Source organism: Ursus americanus, chromosome 14, assembly GCF_024610735.1.
Source record: "Ursus americanus isolate L20-20 chromosome 14, mUrsAme1.1.p, whole genome shotgun sequence".
NCBI lineage: Eukaryota > Metazoa > Chordata > Mammalia > Carnivora > Ursidae > Ursus > Ursus americanus.
The window spans coordinates 23662653-23681638 of record NC_142140.1 but is presented as its reverse complement, the minus strand read 5'-3'; the positions used below and the strand labels follow the sequence as shown (position 1 = coordinate 23681638).

The following is an 18986-nucleotide window of genomic DNA, read 5'->3' as shown; positions in this document are numbered from 1 at the left end:
GAACTCTGTTATGTTCACCTCCTGAGCTGTTAAGCCATGGCGTTGGCAGATTCGCCCACTCCAGATTTTTTCTCTTGCTCTCACAGCTACCTATCACCAGCTCCCTAGGAACCTGTTCGAAGTGGACATCCGGGATGTGCTGTTGCACTCATTCATGCATATGACCAATGTTTCTAGGGCCCCTGATACCTCTGCCAAGCACTTTGTTGCCAACGCAGCAGTGAGCAAGGCTGACAATGTCCCTTCCATGGTGTAGATCAGGATGTGCAAAGGTGAATGCAAGTAAGTAAGAGAAACAGAGATGTGCAGAGGCACACGGAGGAGGTGAATGGGGTTATGGAGCACATTCTGGAGCTGACTGCAGGGCAATGTGGCTAGAACGCGGTGACCACATGAAGGAGCGGTCTCGGTGACCACCACCCTTACACAAGATGCCCCACAATAAACGTCAAATAAGCGGCGAATCTAGTTAGGGACCTCATTCTCAGGGGGTGAATCCAACCCTGCTGCCCTTACTCAAGAATCTACCATAACTTCCTTTCGGCAGGTCACTAACTTGGCATCTCTTTGACAGTCTCGGAATGACAATTAGCTCCTCTGCCTGTCCACTGAGTCTTGGCTGTCTCTTCCACAAGCTTTAGTTCCGGATGTTCCTGCCCCTTCTACCGTCTTGAACCTCTGCTTTCCAAGGGAGCCTTTCCTCCCAGGTTCAAGTAAGTGCTGTCCTCTCTTAATTTAAACACACGTATTGGTGAAAGTCTTACTCTGCTTCACCCTTCTATGACTTGTCTTATTGCCACCCTTAAATTTCTAGAGACAGAATCAGTCAAAAGACAAAGTAAAGTCAGAAAGAAAAGAGTGTGAAATCTGTTCTTTTAGAGGAATGTTGCCCAAATAATTTAAAGGAAATGCTCTGTAACCATCTGGAGCCCCAGGGGAATACATACACACACACACACACACACACACACACACACACACACACTCTCACACATACATACACACACACACACACACACACACACACACACACACTCATGGATACATACACACAGGACCGAGGGTTATTAAGGTGGAGGAGCCAGTAAGTTCTTCTGATTTAACTGTGAGACGAAGAAGCCTGCTTATGTAAACATACAATCAGGCTCCATGGGCTGGACCAAGGGCAATGCAGGGCTGCGCTGCTCAAGACAGAGTCTCTCCCTCAACAGCTCAGAGGACAATTTTTCTGTCTTCGAAGGCAAGGGGTGTAATTACTAAATTGGCATAATTTAAGCTGTTTTCAGTGAAATATCACTTTCAGGCCATTAATATTCATCTTAAATCCCATTAGCTACGAAAGAATAGCAATTAGTTAAGTAATGTGTATTATTAATAACAATAGCAGCTGACCTTTCTGGAGTACTGAATAAGCACTTCCCCACATCAGCGTACTCAATACTGACATTGTGCCCGGTGTCCCAGATGAGGACACTGACGTTCAGATGGGCGGAATCACACATGCTGGGAGGCGGGGCTCGATTCAAACTCAGGTCTGCCTGACCCTACAGCCCGTGCCTCTACTCGCTCCATGGCCTATAGTCTAATTCATGGGCTGGCACTGCAGCACTGCAGAAAAAAGTAGAGACTAACACATAGAGCAAAATGCACGTCTGCATGTAACACTCACATGTGCCCACATACCCACACGTAGAGGAACACATCTCATCAACATCCTGTTCTGGAATACAAGGGAAATCGTGTTCTCCGTCATAAACAACTGGGGGCAAACCTGTTAAACGATAAATAATCCCGTGTCCTGGGAATCACAAATATTCGAGGAAAGTAAGCAAGCTAGCAGATGTTTTCTGAAACAAGTCATTCACAGTGGCTTCCGCATGCTCAGGTACCTGGTTTTTCAAAGGCCCAAGGAAGCCAAGATTTTCTGCCATCCGCTGAGCTTGGCTGTCCTTTATCCCTTCCATAATGTCGATTTGCTCCTAGTAAAAATGAATCGAATAAGGAAAATTCAGACAGGCAAATGAAAAGATTCACAACCTTGAAAGAAAATGCTTAGTATTTATTTGCAAATGAGTAATTAAAGTGTGGCACCTTTCCAAAGATCTCTGAGCAGGGCTACTGCGGCTGCCTATAGGGTATGTTTTAATTAGCAGACCATCTAAAAAACAGCCTTTCCAAAAACTATATAATTCTTCAGGGTGGCATGCTGACAAGACAATCGGATGCCAGTTTTCACTTTTAATTACTATACAGATGGCACTGACGAATATTTAGTCAGTTAATTTTTATGACATCTTTTGGAAGGCTTCCAAAGTAAGGTTTTCCTGCCTAATACTGCTGTTAAGTTTAGAGCCTGTCATACGTAGGTTAAATATTACCATATGATTTAAACAGCCTATTGATGATGATAATTATTAATAATACCTTAGCTCTACAAAGCGCCATTCTCTCCAAGATACTAAGTGCTGTTCATATACGTTATTTCATGTATGCTCTTCACAAATGGAGTGACTTCTTTAAATCACATTAACTTTGAAAATGGCTAGGCCTTATTGGTAAGCCAGCACGTAAAGTCTCAATTTAATTTCCAAGGGAGTTAACTATGTGATATTGGTGAAAACATTCTAAAATCAATCACCAAAGTATCATTACCTGATCTAAACAAAAAGGACAAGAAATAAAATTCTCACTTTCTGAAGGGAAACAGTCATTTTCTAAAAGAAATAATGAATCCTTCTGCTAAAAATTTCTTTTTCTTTTTTTTTTCTGGTAAAAATTTCTAATGTTATCTTTTTGATCCTAAGAACCCAGAATTAAAAAAACAGAATTATAGTTCTAAAGACCACAGATCTTTCTTCTTACAACTGAGGTAGGTTGAGAAGTACTTTATACCCATCACCCCATTCTTCCTCACAATTCTATGGGGTGGAAATTACCCCGCTTACACTTTAGTGATTCAAAAAATGAGGCTTAGAAACACTGAGACCCTTGCTGGCTAGTTAGGATTTGACCTCAGCCAGATCTATGGCTAGAAATTAAGGGGAAGATTTAAAGGACTGAAACAAACCGATAGAATCTGGACCTTCGAAGGATTCTGTTTTAGATCAGTGGTGCTGGGAGACATGGAGGCAGTCTCCAGCTCACATTCAGTGTCCTAGGAGAGAAATTCTGGATCCTACGTACTATGAAGTGGGGCAGAGTTAACCAAGAGGAAATGGAAAACTCACAGTCCTCCCCCATTGGTTAATTCTTGGGTGGATGGAAGAAATGAGGAAGGAAGAAAAAGCAGGAAGGATGAATAAAGGAAGGAAGGGAAAAGGCAAAGAAAAAGACCTTGGATAGGGAATACCTTCATTCTAGCCAACTTCAACTGAATGCTCAGTTAAGAAAAAGGACTCAACGTCTTCATGCTGTAAATCCCAGAAGCAAATGAACTGCTACCAGCCTCAGACTGCACATTAAATCTTTAGCAGCTTGTGTAACAGTGATCAATGAATACAGCATAGCCAGAAATCTAAACATACCTTAAAAATAAGTTCTGGATTCGAAGCTGCCACCTCTTCAATGTCAACGCCCCCCTGAGGGCTGCCCACCAGTACGGGGCCGTTGTAGGACCGGTCCATCAGAATGGCCAGGTAGGTTTCTCTGGAAATGTCCAAGGCTTCAGCAACCATCACCTACCACATTAGTGAGAAAGTCAAATTAATTCAGCATTGAACTGAGTTCCACCTGGAAATCTATATAAACTTGCTACACAAATCAAACAGCTTCATTTTCAGGCTCTTTAAACCCAGTGAGCTAGCTTCCAGAGATTTGCGAGTTCTGCTCTCATGGTACAGAATGCCCATTTTCACCTCCTTAACTGATCCTGCTAACTTGCTCAAGTGACAGGTATTTGGTTTGCCTCAAGGAACCTTCCTACTTTAATCTTCTTTTTTTCTTCCTTAAGAAACCCTGACACTTAAGAAAAACTCCAGGGAAGCAGTTGTTATTTTAATTTGAGACGTTAACCGTACATACATCTTACTACATTGATTCTTCCCCGATTGCACTGGTGGAAAATCAAATTTGCTGCCAAAGAAAGAATTCTTTCTGTAGTGTGTCTGGTGCTTCCTATGTTTGTGCACCTCCATCTCATGGATCACTGTATTTTTAATTTAATTTCTACTTTCTTTTAAATTACAAATATACTATTTGCTCATTCAAAAATAATACAAAAGGTACCAAAAGTATATAAACGAGACAGTGCCAGCAGCCCCCAGCCGCACATACACAGCCCTCGGGCCTCAGGAGTGAGGGTGATCAGGAGCCTATATGGAACCTACGTGATCATCAGAAAAAGTAGCACCTTCCTCCGGGAGGATGCTGTCGTGTGCGTGCCAGGACCGTGCATGGGCAAGAAGCAAGTGGGATGGAAGGATTTCATTCTGTGCTGTCTCAGCCAGCTGTCCTTTGGCTCAGCACAGCCTCAATGACTGTGTGCAGCAGGCCTACCAGGAAAAACCACTATTAACTCTGTATCTCTTTCCAAGGCGTCTACAAGCGTGACACTAGTGGAGACATCCTGCCCATGGAAGAATATTACGCATACCGGAATGCCTCTCTTTCTTTTCCTTCTTAATCTTAATGCTACAACTTGGAGATCTCTCCAAGGTCCTCTGTCTTCTTTGTGACTGGATGGTACTTATATGTCAGTATTTATCTAATCATGTCCCTACGACATTTACGTGGACTTGAATTTGTCTAAACCGCTACTTCAGTGCTTATCATTGCACATCTAAGTCTGCTCATTGGTTTCAGTAACCCTGCAGATAAGGTACCAAGATGAAAAAGGACAGGTGTTAGACTCTTCAGATTTAAATTTGTGGTAAGTACTACCAAACTACCCTAGATAGGGAGATGGGCTGTACCCACTGACACTCCCAACAAAAATGGTAAAAGATATCTTCGATGATTTAAAAAAAAAAAAAAAGAATATTCATAACGAATCAGTACTTCTGTGAAAATAATAAAAGCACTAATGTTGCTTTTCCTAAAAGTAGTTCAGTGAAAGATTTCCCCAAAAAAGTCACAGATTAAACAGCATTACATGTTAACTACCCAGATGCCATCAAACCACTAATTTTTAAGTCACAGAAAATAGGATAAATATATGATGATCCAAAAAGCTATGAAGTAAGGAATAGAGAACTTCTTTTCAAACGCATCACCAGTTAAAAATAAAATATCTTATGAGAGGGTTCATATTGATTCTTTTATCAGAAATGGTAACTCATGACTATGTAAGAAATACTTCTTGGCACACGGTGTTAGGATTTTCATAGAAGCATGCTGTTTTCTAGTTCACTTTCTAATAAGAGCTAGTCTAGAGAAGGAGATTTAATGATTTTCAGTAGTTATTCTGAGAAGCAACACAACATTATAACTTTTTAGGATGTCATTCAAGAGTCCTATTCTTAATCTTCTAAAATGTTGACAGATGTGCTCTGCATTCCATCAAATTTCTATTTGTAAAAGACCAGCTGCTGTCTCCAAAGTCTCTTGCTTGATAGAAATAACGTTATCACCCTTTAAGCAAATATTCCCGGGAAAATGATGATTATCAATGGATAATTCAAGATATTTTATTTCAAGATCAGTTTTTTGACATTACCATGCCCTCCATATGGCCCAGGAAGTCAGAATATTTTAGGCATTGCTGCAGAGTGAGTCTAAATGGATTCCATGAACACTCATCCCCCAAGGACCTCAGTTCATATATTTCAAAAATGTGACTTCTTCTGTGACTGACAAAACAATATCATCAACACAACCTTTTTGTGAAGTCCTCCACGATGGGAAGCTTTTGAGAACTACTGGACCACTGAACCAGGCTGGTTGGTTTTTGTTTTTAATATCATGCTATTGAAACTGTGATCTGTGGATGAGTACCAGCACACATAATATTTGTAACAGGACCGTCATTAGAAAAAATTAAAAGTATACTCGGTTCCTCAACTTCTCTCATTGTAGAGTAGTAACCTTGGCTGATACTGAATCATGAAGAACACGATGAGTAGCACAATCTCACCTCCCCTATTACTATCCTAGGGAATACACCATAAGTGCACTGGCACAGCCTTAGAAAAAAAATATACAATGTGTACAATGTACGTAATGTGTCTGAACAACTTCTCAAATAATCTTAGAAATCCGAAGTTTCTATAATGCGGGGGACTTCTGACTGCTGTTCAAAATTCATACGAGTTTTAAAAAAAAAAAAAAAAGCGTGTTCCTTAAAGTTGCATACAATGTTACTGTTATGGGAATGTGGTAACATACGACACCTGGGTGGCTCAGTCTGTTAAGTGTCTGCTCTCAGCTCAGGTCATGATCCCAGGGTCCTGGGATCAAATCTTGCATCAGGGCCCGTGCTCAGCAGGAAGCCTGCTTCTCCCTCTGCCTGCTGCTTCCCCTGCCTGCGCTGTCTCTCTCTCTGACAAATAAATAAATAAAATCTTAAAAAAAAAAAAAAAAAAAAAAGGAATGTGGCAACATAATTTTTACAAAGAGAAAGGACAGAAACAATATATGGCATTATTTCAGGGGGGTGAGAAGCCAAGGAATTTTTACTTTCAAATTTTTATATTTCTGTAAGATTGGAATTTTTTACATGTGTGAATCACTTTTACAATCAGAAGAAAAAAAAACCACATTACTTAAAAGTAAATCATTCTAGGGGCTTTCTGGCAATGACTCAATGTACAAACATGCACTTATCTCCAGCCTTTCAGAAACCTATCTACAAACTAATTTTATGCATTACCACACAGCCTGAATCTGCTTTAGATATTTTTATATGCTTTTAAAAAGTATCACAAACTCTAATCTAAAAACTCATATAGCCATATAAAACAACGAATTCCTACAAACAAAAATACTAATCTTGTTCTCCGTGGACAAATTTTGAAGAAGTTAACACAGGTAAAGGCTCATAACCAGATTTAAAAGGCAAATACAAGTACTGTGTTGGGCCAAACGAAAGTCAAAACAAAACACTTTTGAGTTTTAAATAGTTCTTACATATGAGAAGAGGTGGGAAAGGGAAATCAGCATAATCATTTTCATCAGTATGCTATCCTGACATTTATAAAATCTTTAGGTTCTCAGAATGAAGGCACTAATGACCACCAGTATTTCCATCTTCCTCTTCCAGACCAAGAGAGACCCAAGAGAGTCCCTGTCATGGTACGTTAAGAACCAAATGGCAGGGGTTTTGTTTGTTTGTTTGTTTGTTTGTTTTGGTCATCTCAAAAAAATTCTACACAACTCAGTCTGAAAAATTAAAAACAGACTTATCCTGCCTCAGGTTCCCCCCAGCAGGGCACACTGGTGGAGACCATCCTCTGTCATGCTGTGTCAACCAAGCAGATAGCTGCTCCCCAAAAGGCTGTGCCCCCCTTCACTGTTACAGTGGGGTGTTCTAACCGCCTGTGCCTGCCAGGGCTGGGGCGTGTGACCCCGTCATCACACAGGGGCCAATGCTCAGAAGGGCCCCCATCTTGGTCTCTCGGTGTAATGTTTCGCTGGAGCTGACTTGACATTTGAACAAAGGCCCCTGTGTTTGTTTTTGTACCAGCTCCTGCAAATCAGCTAGCCAGCTGCGGTGCCGCCACACGTGAGGAGGGTACAGCAAAGGTGGACAGACAGACAGGAGCAGAGTTAGGTTCTGGCCTCGGCTCCAGCACCCACGACCTCACGACTGAGGCAGGCCACTTTATTTGGGGCTATATGTTCTGCGTGTGTGCACGATGTGCAGCCCATAGCGGCTTTAAACGGTATTCACCTCAGAGTAAGGTACAGCGATGCTCAGCAAAACGATCATAGCAGGTAATTCTGACTCACAGGACGAGGGTGGGGCTGTGGAGGAGCAGAGACTGTCCCCCACAGAATAATAAGAGCTGTCATACGAAGCCCCTTCCAGCTTCAAACAGCACGTGGCTATATTCTGAAAGGGAAAGTGCTTCCATCACCCCCTCGCACCTGCTTTTACCAAATGCTGATGACAACAAACACTCGTACTATTACAGAACCCTTCTGATTTCTCCTCAAAGTCCTACCGCAACCTAAACAGATCATATGAGGTTTAAAACACAAAATGGCGCATCACCAAAGTGCACTGCTTCATCCGATTGTCAAAATCAAAATAGGATTTTCTCTTCTTTCTGACACATACACAGAAAATGACCCAAAGCATTCGTATTACCTTGTTAACTTTCACACCTTCTTTTGCAGTTTGTTTTGTTGCTAGATTATACCCAATCATCTGTTTAGCCAGCTGTCCCACAACTTGAGGGCTGAGAGAGAGAAGGGAAAAAAAAATCAATGTCTACGCTGAAAACTATTTTAAAGCAGACTGCATGCCATGTCCTCACGTCCACCCTGCACGGGCTCCAGCTGCACCCTCAGCGGGTCCACAGGGCTTTCTGCTGGTGTGCTAGGTGTCTAGCCCTGTACCAGAGGCTCACGGAGAACAAAATACATATGAGGGAGGCAGGGAGGGAGGAGGAAGGAAGGAGGAGGAGAAGAGAAGAGAAGAGAAGAGAAGAGAAGAGAAGAGAAGAGAAGAGAAGAGAAGAAGAGTAGGGGAAGGGAGGGGAGGGGAGGTGAGGGGAGGAGAAGAGAGGGGAGGAGAAGGGGGGAGGAGAAGGGTGGGAAGGGGAGGGAAAGGGGGAGGCTGGGGGAAGGGGGGAAGGGGAGGGGAGGGAGAAAAGGGAGGGGAGGGGAAGAGAGGGGAAAGGGAGAGGGGAGGGTGAAGAGGGAGGGGAGGGGAAGAGAGGGGGAAGGGAGAGGGGAGGGTGAAGAGGGAGGGGAAGGGAAGAGAGGGGGAAGGGAGAGGGGAGGGTGAAGAGGGAGGGGAGGGGAAGAGAGGGGGGAAGGGAGAGGGGAAGGTGAAGAGGGAGGGGAGGGGAAGAGAGGGGGAAGGGAGAGGGGAGGGTGAAGAGGGAGGGGAAGGAAATGGGGAGGGGAGGGAGATTCTTGTTTCCCTCTACTAGTCTCTCTCCCCAAAATAAGTTACTGTCATAATAGAAAGATACTGTTGAGATGCATAACGGATTTAGATATAAGCTGAATAACAAAGACCTGACTTGGGCAATGTGGGAAGTATTGAATACCGTGGGGCACAAGGGAGAGGGTACCATTCGAAGTAAATAATGGAAAGGTATGTGACAGGGGAGGTAAGTGGGCAGTGCTGGGCCCTGTTCCCTGAAGGCTCAGACAGACTGTCAGACAAGAGGGACAAATGAAGCCATTGGTACTGGGGAGCCACTGCAGGTTCTGGAATAGGGAAGTGATAATATGGAGGCAGCATTTAATTTATATTATCATTTTCAACATTTATGATGAATCACTGATGGTCTAGGAGAGGAGCATCGGGTTTTCACCAATTAGTGAAGAAAAAATCCTCTTATGAGATAAAGAACACTGGGGCACCGTGGAGCCCTCCACCTATAGTTCATTTCTTTTATTTGCTAACTCCTGCTCCCAGCCCATGCCGACCATTTTTCTCAGTGCTTCCTTCAATCATGAGCAAGATCTTCCATAACTGCTTAGCCCAAGACACAGAATTGAAATCTCCAGACTTACTCTTTCGTTAAATGAACACCTCCTTTCAAACCGCTACTGAAGACACCTTTTCCTCTTCCTCCAGCTAAGATCTGGGCTTTTAAAACAAATTCTTTTGCATCTGAAAAAGAAGATGGTAGTGGATTTTAATTTTTTTTTTTTTTTGAGCAACAAGCAATTGGAAATGCATATACCTTCCGAAAGTGGTAAAAGCTCTCTTAAACTAACATTGCAAATAAAGGCATAAAAAACTTCAAAAAAAATTAGTGCACCTAAATACAGTCTTTATCGAGGACATTAAAATATTTCCTACCAGTTTAATCTAATACTCAACCATCCCAAGAGAAAGCAAGGCATGTGTTCCCTTGCTCTTTTGAGTGTCAGAAGATGCCAAATAAATCCAGGCCGGAGGTATTTATTTTACTGTGTAATTACACTGCCACGTGACAGAGGCACCGATCTGCCAGTCAGAAGAGCTAACTACCTGTCAGCCAGCTGAGATGTCAAAGGAAGGCTGGAGTACGTGGGGGAGAGGTTTAAGACAAGATGCAAAGAGAGTGGTTAATAACTGTATTCTTGGAAACCAACAGACTTCTGAGCGGGTGTTCTAGATATTGATGGGACTGGATAAGGGAGGAGGAAATGGATTAAAATTGAAAGCAAGCAATATTTCTGAAATGTTGGCAGGGTAACAAAATATCCTAGGGGAAAGTGGTGGTGGAATTTTCATTTCTCGACATACTCAAGGAACAGGGGGAGTGTCTGCTTTTGACCTTTGAGACCCCAACTCATAAACTCAAATATCTTCATGGGCCTGGCTCGAAAGCTACATGTTGTGAAGCAGCCCAGTGACAGAAATGAGGTCTTCAGCAAACAGGAGCCCTGCCTGTGCCCCACCCCCCATGCAACCACCAAAAGAAAAATAAGAGAAAAAACAGGCAGCTCTCAAATCAAACAGGTTTCATAAACCAAATAGTGCATTTCTTCTGGTCACAACTGGCATCCTCTGTTGGTCATTCATCTTTGTCTAAATTCAGAAAACTAAGTCAATCTTCTTTGAGGCTCTAAGAGTTTTCTGGTTTCACACCAGTTTCAGAATTTGCAGACCAGGTTTCAATCAGGCCTCCATCCCTTACCCCGCGCTGTCGACACCTGGCAAGTTACTTAATGTCTCTGAGATTCAGTTTACTCAATTGTGAAAAAATGATGGGACTTTTTTGAGAATTAAATCATACATGTGAATACTTTATCCCAAGAGCCTGAAAACTAATATGATTAATGAAAGACTACTGCCACAATCAATTAATTCATTTTATTACTTTTCTATATTGTAAAGAATCAAAAGGATTACTGCCACTTGGGCAGATACAGGTAAATAATAATATTAATAATAACAAGTTTGCCGGTGTCTGCCACCATTCATGTAAGGTGAGGGTTCCATAAGTGTTGGCTATTTCAGCATCTCTGTCACCGTTCCTGTCACTCAAGACAAACAGGCAAAGTTTCCAAGAGAAGGAGCCAGAGGGTTTTATCATGAGGGCAAGTGGGAGCTACAGAAAGATTTGACATTATGACAGCATTGGGTGAGATAGTCACTCCAGCTGATGTAGTCAGATTGTTAGGGTTCACTGTCTTTACTGGTTGGTTTTCCTTTCTCCTATATTTGCTTACACTCAGGAAACTAGGGTTCACCTTCCCCCAGAAGCAAACAGAGCTCTTTCTTTGCTGCCCCTGATGCCCTCCAACACTTGCGGCTGCCGTAGATATGAACCATCATAACCTCAGTCAGACCCATGTCTTATGACAAACTGGCTCAAGTTGAACTGGGTAAAGAAGAAGCTATGAAGACAACTCATTATCAGAAACACGCCAGGAAAGAAACCAAGTAGAACGAATTTATTTCGTAGTTAGGCCACTGCATGTAAAGATAGCAGTAAGACCAAGTGTGGAGTTAAACAGACCTAAAATCTCCAACCTCCCCCCACCACTTTCTTCGTAGACAGGAAGAGAATGAGGCTCAGAAAGGTAAAAGTGATATGCCTGTTTGTAGCACGGTTATAATGAAGTAATCTACAGTGTTAGGGTGATGTAAGGAATAAATGAAAAACAGTAGGTAAAGTGCTTATCTCAATGCCTGCCACATTTAAAAGAAATCAAAACATGATAGCTACCATCACTAATTATTTTCAGCAATTAACCAAAAAAATGGCGTATAGGAAGACATTTCTTATTTCTCTTTTGAAGACATCAAGTAGAAAAAATACTTTTTGCTGTCTACTCAAATTTTTAATTGTGATCTCTTCAAATTCTTTAAAAAGGATAACCAGCATTCCACTGCCGTTATCAATTTTCATATGCTTGTCATCCAGAAGAAAGAGACGCTTTTCTCTACCAGCTTTCCAGCAGCAAAACTTGAAAGCCAGACAGAATACCTAATTGGGCATTGTTAATTGGCACTACATAGGCTTAATTAAATCAGCCTTAGGCACAAACCATCAAGACACAGAAACAACTGTAGCCTCAATGAAGTGTTGTCGATTACACGTGTCACCATTTGACCATGTGTCAACGGACTCCATGCCACCAAACTGGTAGACCAAACAGCACTTGGGGACCGCTCATCCATACTGGGACAAGTGGGAAAAGACTGTATCCAATCTAGGTACATCTCCTGCAACTTAAACCCCAGGCCAAGAATAAGTTCGCTAAAATCATCTAAGATTCTTGTTAGATCTCAAGTGCTAAATCAGTGTAGTATGTCAATAGCCCAAAGAAAAGCAAGTTCTTCTCATCTTGGCTGAAACTCACATGAAGTAATTTAATTCAGTTATTTACTCAAAGGGCTGAAAATTAAGTGGCCAAATCTTACTGAACAGTATCTCGTCTTTTCATTCAGTATTAATCAAGTTGATTTCACACAATGTCACTGTTTCCATTCTATTTGAAGGGGATTTCTCCAAATACACAAATTTCTAGGTTGTTTTTTTGTTTTTCACAGAATTTTCCTATTCCCAAACAAAATTACAAAAGAATATCCCAGACATGAAATCCAATTTTTGTCTAACATACGGTGATTTAACCATACTTAGGATAACAAGCTAAAAAAGAGACAGAAGAGAGAAAAAACACCTACTCTAATAGATTTTGTATGGAAATATACTGCACGTACATACTGATAACCGTATTACTAGACTCCAAGTTAGTAAAACCTAGGTAGGTATAACTCTAAATTCCTCGCCCCTAACTACTACTCTTATATGCAGCAGCCTTAATGTGCAATGCATTCACTTTATTTTGTGCCTTTTCTGGTGAGTTTCTGATAACGAACAGTGCTCACAACTAGGATTCTAGTCGATTAGATGGGAACCAGTTACTGTAATTTATATATGTTTTAGGAGAAGGTACTGTAAGCAACATATTTGATAAGCTTGTAAGTATATAAGATTCTCAACTACCATATCACTTATGAGAATAATATCTATAGCCATTTAGGAAGCCTAAAAAAACCCACCCTGTTGTCTTCTTGTTTGACTCTATTAGCCACATTAAAATAATGCTTTCTCAAATGTTTTCCTCTCATTCCTTACCACAAGTGTCATTCTAATTACAATAACACAGTTTTATACCAATTTTTATAGTTCCCCAATAGTCCCAGGCTGGATAATAAACATTCTGGGGAGGATTATTAAATCTAAAAGGAAAAAAAATTAGATTCATTAAGGAAAGCATAACCTAAAGAGAATAAATAAGAAATGTTTTTAATCAAACAAGTTTTGTAAAACTAGTTCACTCTGCTTTTTAGAGATGGCATTCTGAAAATATATTTATGCAAAATAATGCTTACAAGAAACAGTTCAGAACCATAATGCAAAAGGACCCAGCAAATGTCTGAAAATGTTTATCAGGAGTATCAATAAGAATTTTATTTTCAACTATCTTTTTAAAACAGTTTAGTGAATTCAACACTGTTCTCTTCAAAAATATAATAGTTTCCTAAATGCAAATGCAGCACTGTATAGATGGAGACTACAAATGTGATCATCTATTTTGAGTCAATAACATTGAACTTGTTGGGGGAACTATGAATTCCAGGTTCACCACTGGAGCAAAATTAGAACACCCAGCTTTCAGCACAATTGCATGGCATAATTTCCAGAATGGTGATCACCTTTCATGAGGTTTAACAGGATTCTTGAGGAAGTTACAATGTATTTCAGATTGACCTATTACTGGAAGGCAAGAAGGAGGAGGAGAGTGAGGCAAGAAGAGTGGATGATATAACAGAAAGAGGAACCTTTGTAAAAGACATACAATTATAGGGTGATAAGTTGGAGGCCTAAGTGCCAATTTCCTAAAGAAAATGAGTTAACTTCTATGATCTCATGATGACCCCAGAACCCAAATTTAAAACTGGAGAATTACCTATCTTCAATTATTGTAATATCTCCTGTAGATGGAGTCCTATTTGCTCAAGTTGTAACAAGGTCACTGGGAATTAGAGAATGTTGCAATGACTCTCTCCATATGCTCAGTGGCCTCCCTGAGACTAAAACAATTAATTCAACTTTCAACATGTCTGACATGGGCTCGCCCAACACTGGAACAGAGAATTTCAAACATGCAAGATATCAAAATAAACTATTTCACCATTGGTCACATCCTTCGATTGAATTAGGATTAGAAATATTTGGCTCCCCACCAGACTGCTACCCATCAAAGATTTAAATTGCACATACGTAAAACAGTCATTTTTTAAAGTAAAAGATGGAACTAGGGCCATCTCTAGGACAAAGGTTTTATGATACAAATAGGAAGTTGTTCAGGGAGACTTTTTTTTTTTTTTTTTTTTTGAGAGAAAGAGAGAGCAGGGGGAGGTGCAGAGGAAGAGGGAGAGAAAGCATCTTAAACAGGCTCCATGACCATCACGGGGCCCCACACGGGGCTCGATATCACAACCCTGAGATCATGACCTGAGGCTGAAGTCAAGAGTCAGATGCTTAACCAACCGAGCCACCCAGGCACCCCAGTGAGACGCTCTTTTACATTAAGAAATCCATTACTGATAAGCTTTTATATAAGTTTTAAATCTTAAAGTTCCTATTGAATATAGTCAATTAATTGCACATTATCAAAAGCAATTCCTTCTTCTGTAGAGTGTAGGGGCATGACAATGCCACTTGGAACAGTTTATTGATTATAAAGTGGGTAATAATACCATGAAAAGACAACATGCTTTCAAGGGAATAATATTAATTTTAGCTCCTATAAAAATTCCTAAAGTTTGATAAATCATTTTTTTCATAATGCCATACTTAAAAAATATTGTATATATATTACTACATTATAGCTCTCATTAAAATCTGTAATGATAAACTAGCCTACTCATCTGATCATGTCACTGATGGTATTAATTGCTTTCATAACCATTAATACAGACTTCATTGGTGATGACAGAAATTTTAGAAATTTCTAAATTTTTAAGCTAGACAGAAATTACCTCAGAAAGTCTCAATTCAGTTGTAATATCTTAGTCTTTCTATAGTTTAAGACTAATAAAACAATCTTACATTTTGCCTATTAAACTAAAAGATACATTTCTCTTTTTCTAAGGTTTTATTTATTTTTTTGAGGGGGGGGCGCCTGGGTGGTAAGTCGGTTAAGTGTCTGCCTTCAGCTCAGGTCATGATCTTGGGGTCCTGGAATTGAGCCTCACATCGGGCTCCCTGCTCAGTGGGGAGTCTGCTTCTCCCTCTCCCTTTCTGCGGTCCCTCTCTTTCTCTCTCTCTCTCTCTCGCTCTCAAATAAATAAAAATCTTAAAAAAAAATAAAATCAGTCTCTTGTAGAGAGCATATTGATGGGTCTTGCTTTTTTATCCAATCTGATACCCTATGTCTTTTGACTGGAGCATTTAGCCCATTTACATTCAGAGTAACTACTGAAAGATATGAACTTAGTGCCATTGTATTACCGGTAAAGTCACTGTTACTGTATATTGTCTCTGTTCCTTTCTGGTCTATGTTACTTTTGGGCTCTCTCTTCACTTAAAGGCTACCCTTTGATATTTCTTGCAGGGCTGGTTTAGTGATCACAAATTCTTTTAGTTTCCATTTGTCCTAGAAGCTCTTTCTTTCTCCTTTTATTCTGAATGACCACCTTGCTGGATAAAATATTCTTGGCTGCATATTCTTCTCATTTAGCACCCCAAATATATCATGCCAGTTCTTTCTGGACTTCCAGGTCTCTGTGGATAGGTTTGGGGCCAACCTTATATTTCTACCCTTGTAGGTTAAGGACCTCTTGTCCTGAGCTGCTTCCAGGATATTCTCTTTGTCTTTGAAATTTGCAAGCTTCACTATTATATGTCTAGGTGTTGACCTATTTTTATTGATTTTGAGAGGGGGTTTTCTATGTCTCCTAGACTTAAACGCCTGTTTCCTTTCCCAGATTAGGGAAGTTCTCAACTATAATTTGTTCAAATATACCTTCTGCCCCTCTGTCTCTTTCCTTTTCCTCTAGGACCCCAATTATCCTAATATTTTTTTGCTTTATGGTATCACTTATCTCTCAAATTCTCCCCTTGTGATCCAGTAGTTATCTGTTTCTTAGTTTTTTTAATTCTCTATCATTTTGTCTTCTATATCACTGGTTCTCTCTTCTGCCTCATTTATTCTAGCAGTTAGATCCTCCATTTATTATTGCATCTCATTACTAGCCTTTTTGATTTCGACCTGATTAGATTTTAGTTCTTTTGTTTCCCCAGAAAAGGAATCTTTAGTGTCTTCATGCTTTTTTCAAGCTCAGCTAGTATCTTAATAATTGTTATTCCGAAGTCTAATTCTGACATCTTACCTATATCCAAATTGATTAAATCCCTGGCAGTGCAAGGTCTGTCTCTTTTTCTCTTTTTGGGGGTAAGTCTGTCTGTTTTGTCATTCCCTCCAGAAAAGAATTGATGAATGAGAGAACAAAATACAAAAATAGCAACAACGACCCCAGAAAAATTTACACTAAACAAATCAGAAGAGATCAGAAACTGCAAGAAAAGAAAGAAAGAAAGAAAGAAAGAAAGAAAGAAAGAAAGAAGAGAGAATACAATCATACAAGTGAACATAACAGAGCAAATCACTGGATCCTGTGTATACTTTGGTCTGTTTGTTAGAAGAAACTATATCCCAAAATTGTAAAGCAAGAAAAACATATATATACAAAAATAAAATCGAATACAATGAAAGGAAGCCAAAAATGAAAAAGTGTGTGTGTGTGTGTGTGTGTGTGTGTGTGTGTATATATATATATATATATATATATATATATATATATATATATATAGTAAATGTAAAAATAATTAAAAAAGACTTTAAAAAAAGCATTGTTAAAATAAGAAATGACTTGGAAAGGAAAAAATATTTTTAATTGAAAGGCTAAAGAATCCTGAGAAAAAACCATGAATTCTAAATACTCTTTTCCCCTAGCGCTGAACTTCTGCCGTTCTGTGTGATTGGTAAACTCGGTCTTAGCCAGATGTTCCTGCTGGTCTTCTCAGGGAGGGGCATCCGTGCAGCTCCTCCCAGGGCAGGGAAGGGGGGTCTCGCTGTGGTTCTGCCACATGCGAGGCCCCTGCTCAGACAGCGGTCATCTGACCATCAGCCGCACCCATATTTAAAGATGTTTCTTTCTCTTTCACAGAAATATTACTAGTATTCTGAGATCTCCTACATCCTTGATCAGAAATCTTGTCTCTTCCCTATTTTGTCTTGGTAGGTCAGTTTCTCTATGTGGCCCTCCATTTTGGTGAGAGGTGCCATATGCTACTGTCTGGACTCTGTTCTGCCACCGATGGTCACACCACCACCAGCTTCCTCTAGGTTTCTCCCTTGCCACAATCAAGGAAGATCTTTCAGCTTCCCATGAGTGCTTAAGGAGAGTAGCTGAGCCCCCAGTGACACAACTTTTCCCTTTAAAGGGTAGTTTCTACTCCAGATGAACGTACTCTCCAGGGTACAATGGTACAGTCAGGTACTGCCACACCCTAACCCTGAGACCTCTATGCCCTCAAAGCTGTGAGGTCACCTCCTTTCCTCACTCATAGAGATCATCTCACAGTGCCCCTCCACCCTCTAACCAGCTCTACTCCTTAGAGACCCTTTCTCCAGACAGGCCCATGTGCCTGATTTCCTAATTGGAGAGTGCACTCAAAATCCTTCTCACAGATCTCTGAGCCCAGTGCAAATCAAGAAATAGGACTGAGTACTTTTTCCATGCTACTGAAAAAGTCACCACAGTTAAGAAGCACCTAGAATGTTCTCAATTAGGAGGTCCACCTACCCGGTGCTCACAGAAAACCTATTGGTAGAGCAGTCCCACTTCTATGAAAATCAATGAGAGAAATAAGGATTTTTCACTGCAATGTAATTATAGCAGTGAAACACTTGAAAAGAGCCAAAATATCCATCAGCATATGGACATTTTGGGTTGGAAAAATAATTTTTTATAGCCACATAAGGAAATAATACAATACTATATGTCCATTAACAATGATTAAATATATCTTTATGTGTGGACATGGGAATATGTCCACACACACCATATGCTCCAAATAGACCTTAATGATCAATATTTAAAAAAAACAAATACATTTGTGACTAGTTACAGAGTCTTAATGAAATCTAAATGAACACTAACTAAACTATTAACTGAGGTTCTCTTAAGGGGCTAAGGAGTGGTATTATGGATGCAGCATTACATCCTTTCAGTACAGATTTACATTTTTCCCCCAATTATCACATGCTGTCCTAAAAAGAAATAAAAAATAAGAGTTTAAAATGTGAGACAAACACAGGCAGCTATCCATAGTAGTATGTCTTGATTACTTCAATGTCCCCTGCTGTATCAGCCTTTGTAACTTTATCCTATGATTCAAGGATGTCTATATTTGCAGAGGTCTCAAGAAGACATCTTCAGGAAGCATGGCTCCACATCTACCAACATGACCTCCTGAAGGGTCATGCAAGAAAACTGAGCATGGCAGGCAAATGTGCTACCCTTTTCAAACATCTACTGAGCACCTACTCTGTGGGAATTCAAAGATTAAAAAAAAAGTCAGGGTCCCTGCCTTTCAGAAACTTAAAACCTCCTGAAGAAAAGAGATACAAATAATTACTGAAAAATATTAAGACTGCAAAAAATGGTAAGAACACAGTGCATGAGAAGGAGACATGGTGTCAAGTCAAACTAGGCAGGGGGGAGCAGAAGAGTCATCAAGAAGGAGGGCTGACTGACGTTACAAGGAAGGGATGGGTTTTCCAGTTAGACAGGGCTGGGAAGTGAAGACATGAAGGGGTCAACAACCGAGAAAGGCTACTTTGCTTTTCCATCTGTA

General features: G+C 40.4%; 1 protein-coding gene across 1 annotated transcript in view; it reads right to left on the bottom strand.

The window, feature by feature from the left end:
• SUCLG2 (succinate-CoA ligase GDP-forming subunit beta) overlaps positions 1-18986 on the bottom strand; it is a 254209-nt gene that overhangs the window by 116533 nt on the left and 118690 nt on the right. Inside the window, exons 3-6 of the mRNA XM_045774661.2 lie at positions 9628-9727; positions 8246-8336; positions 3525-3677; positions 1890-1979 (exon numbers count right to left, since the gene is read on the bottom strand). Of these exons, the coding sequence (XP_045630617.1) occupies positions 1890-1979; positions 3525-3677; positions 8246-8336; positions 9628-9727 (434 nt within the window). The remainder of the gene's footprint in view (positions 1-1889; positions 1980-3524; positions 3678-8245; positions 8337-9627; positions 9728-18986) is intronic.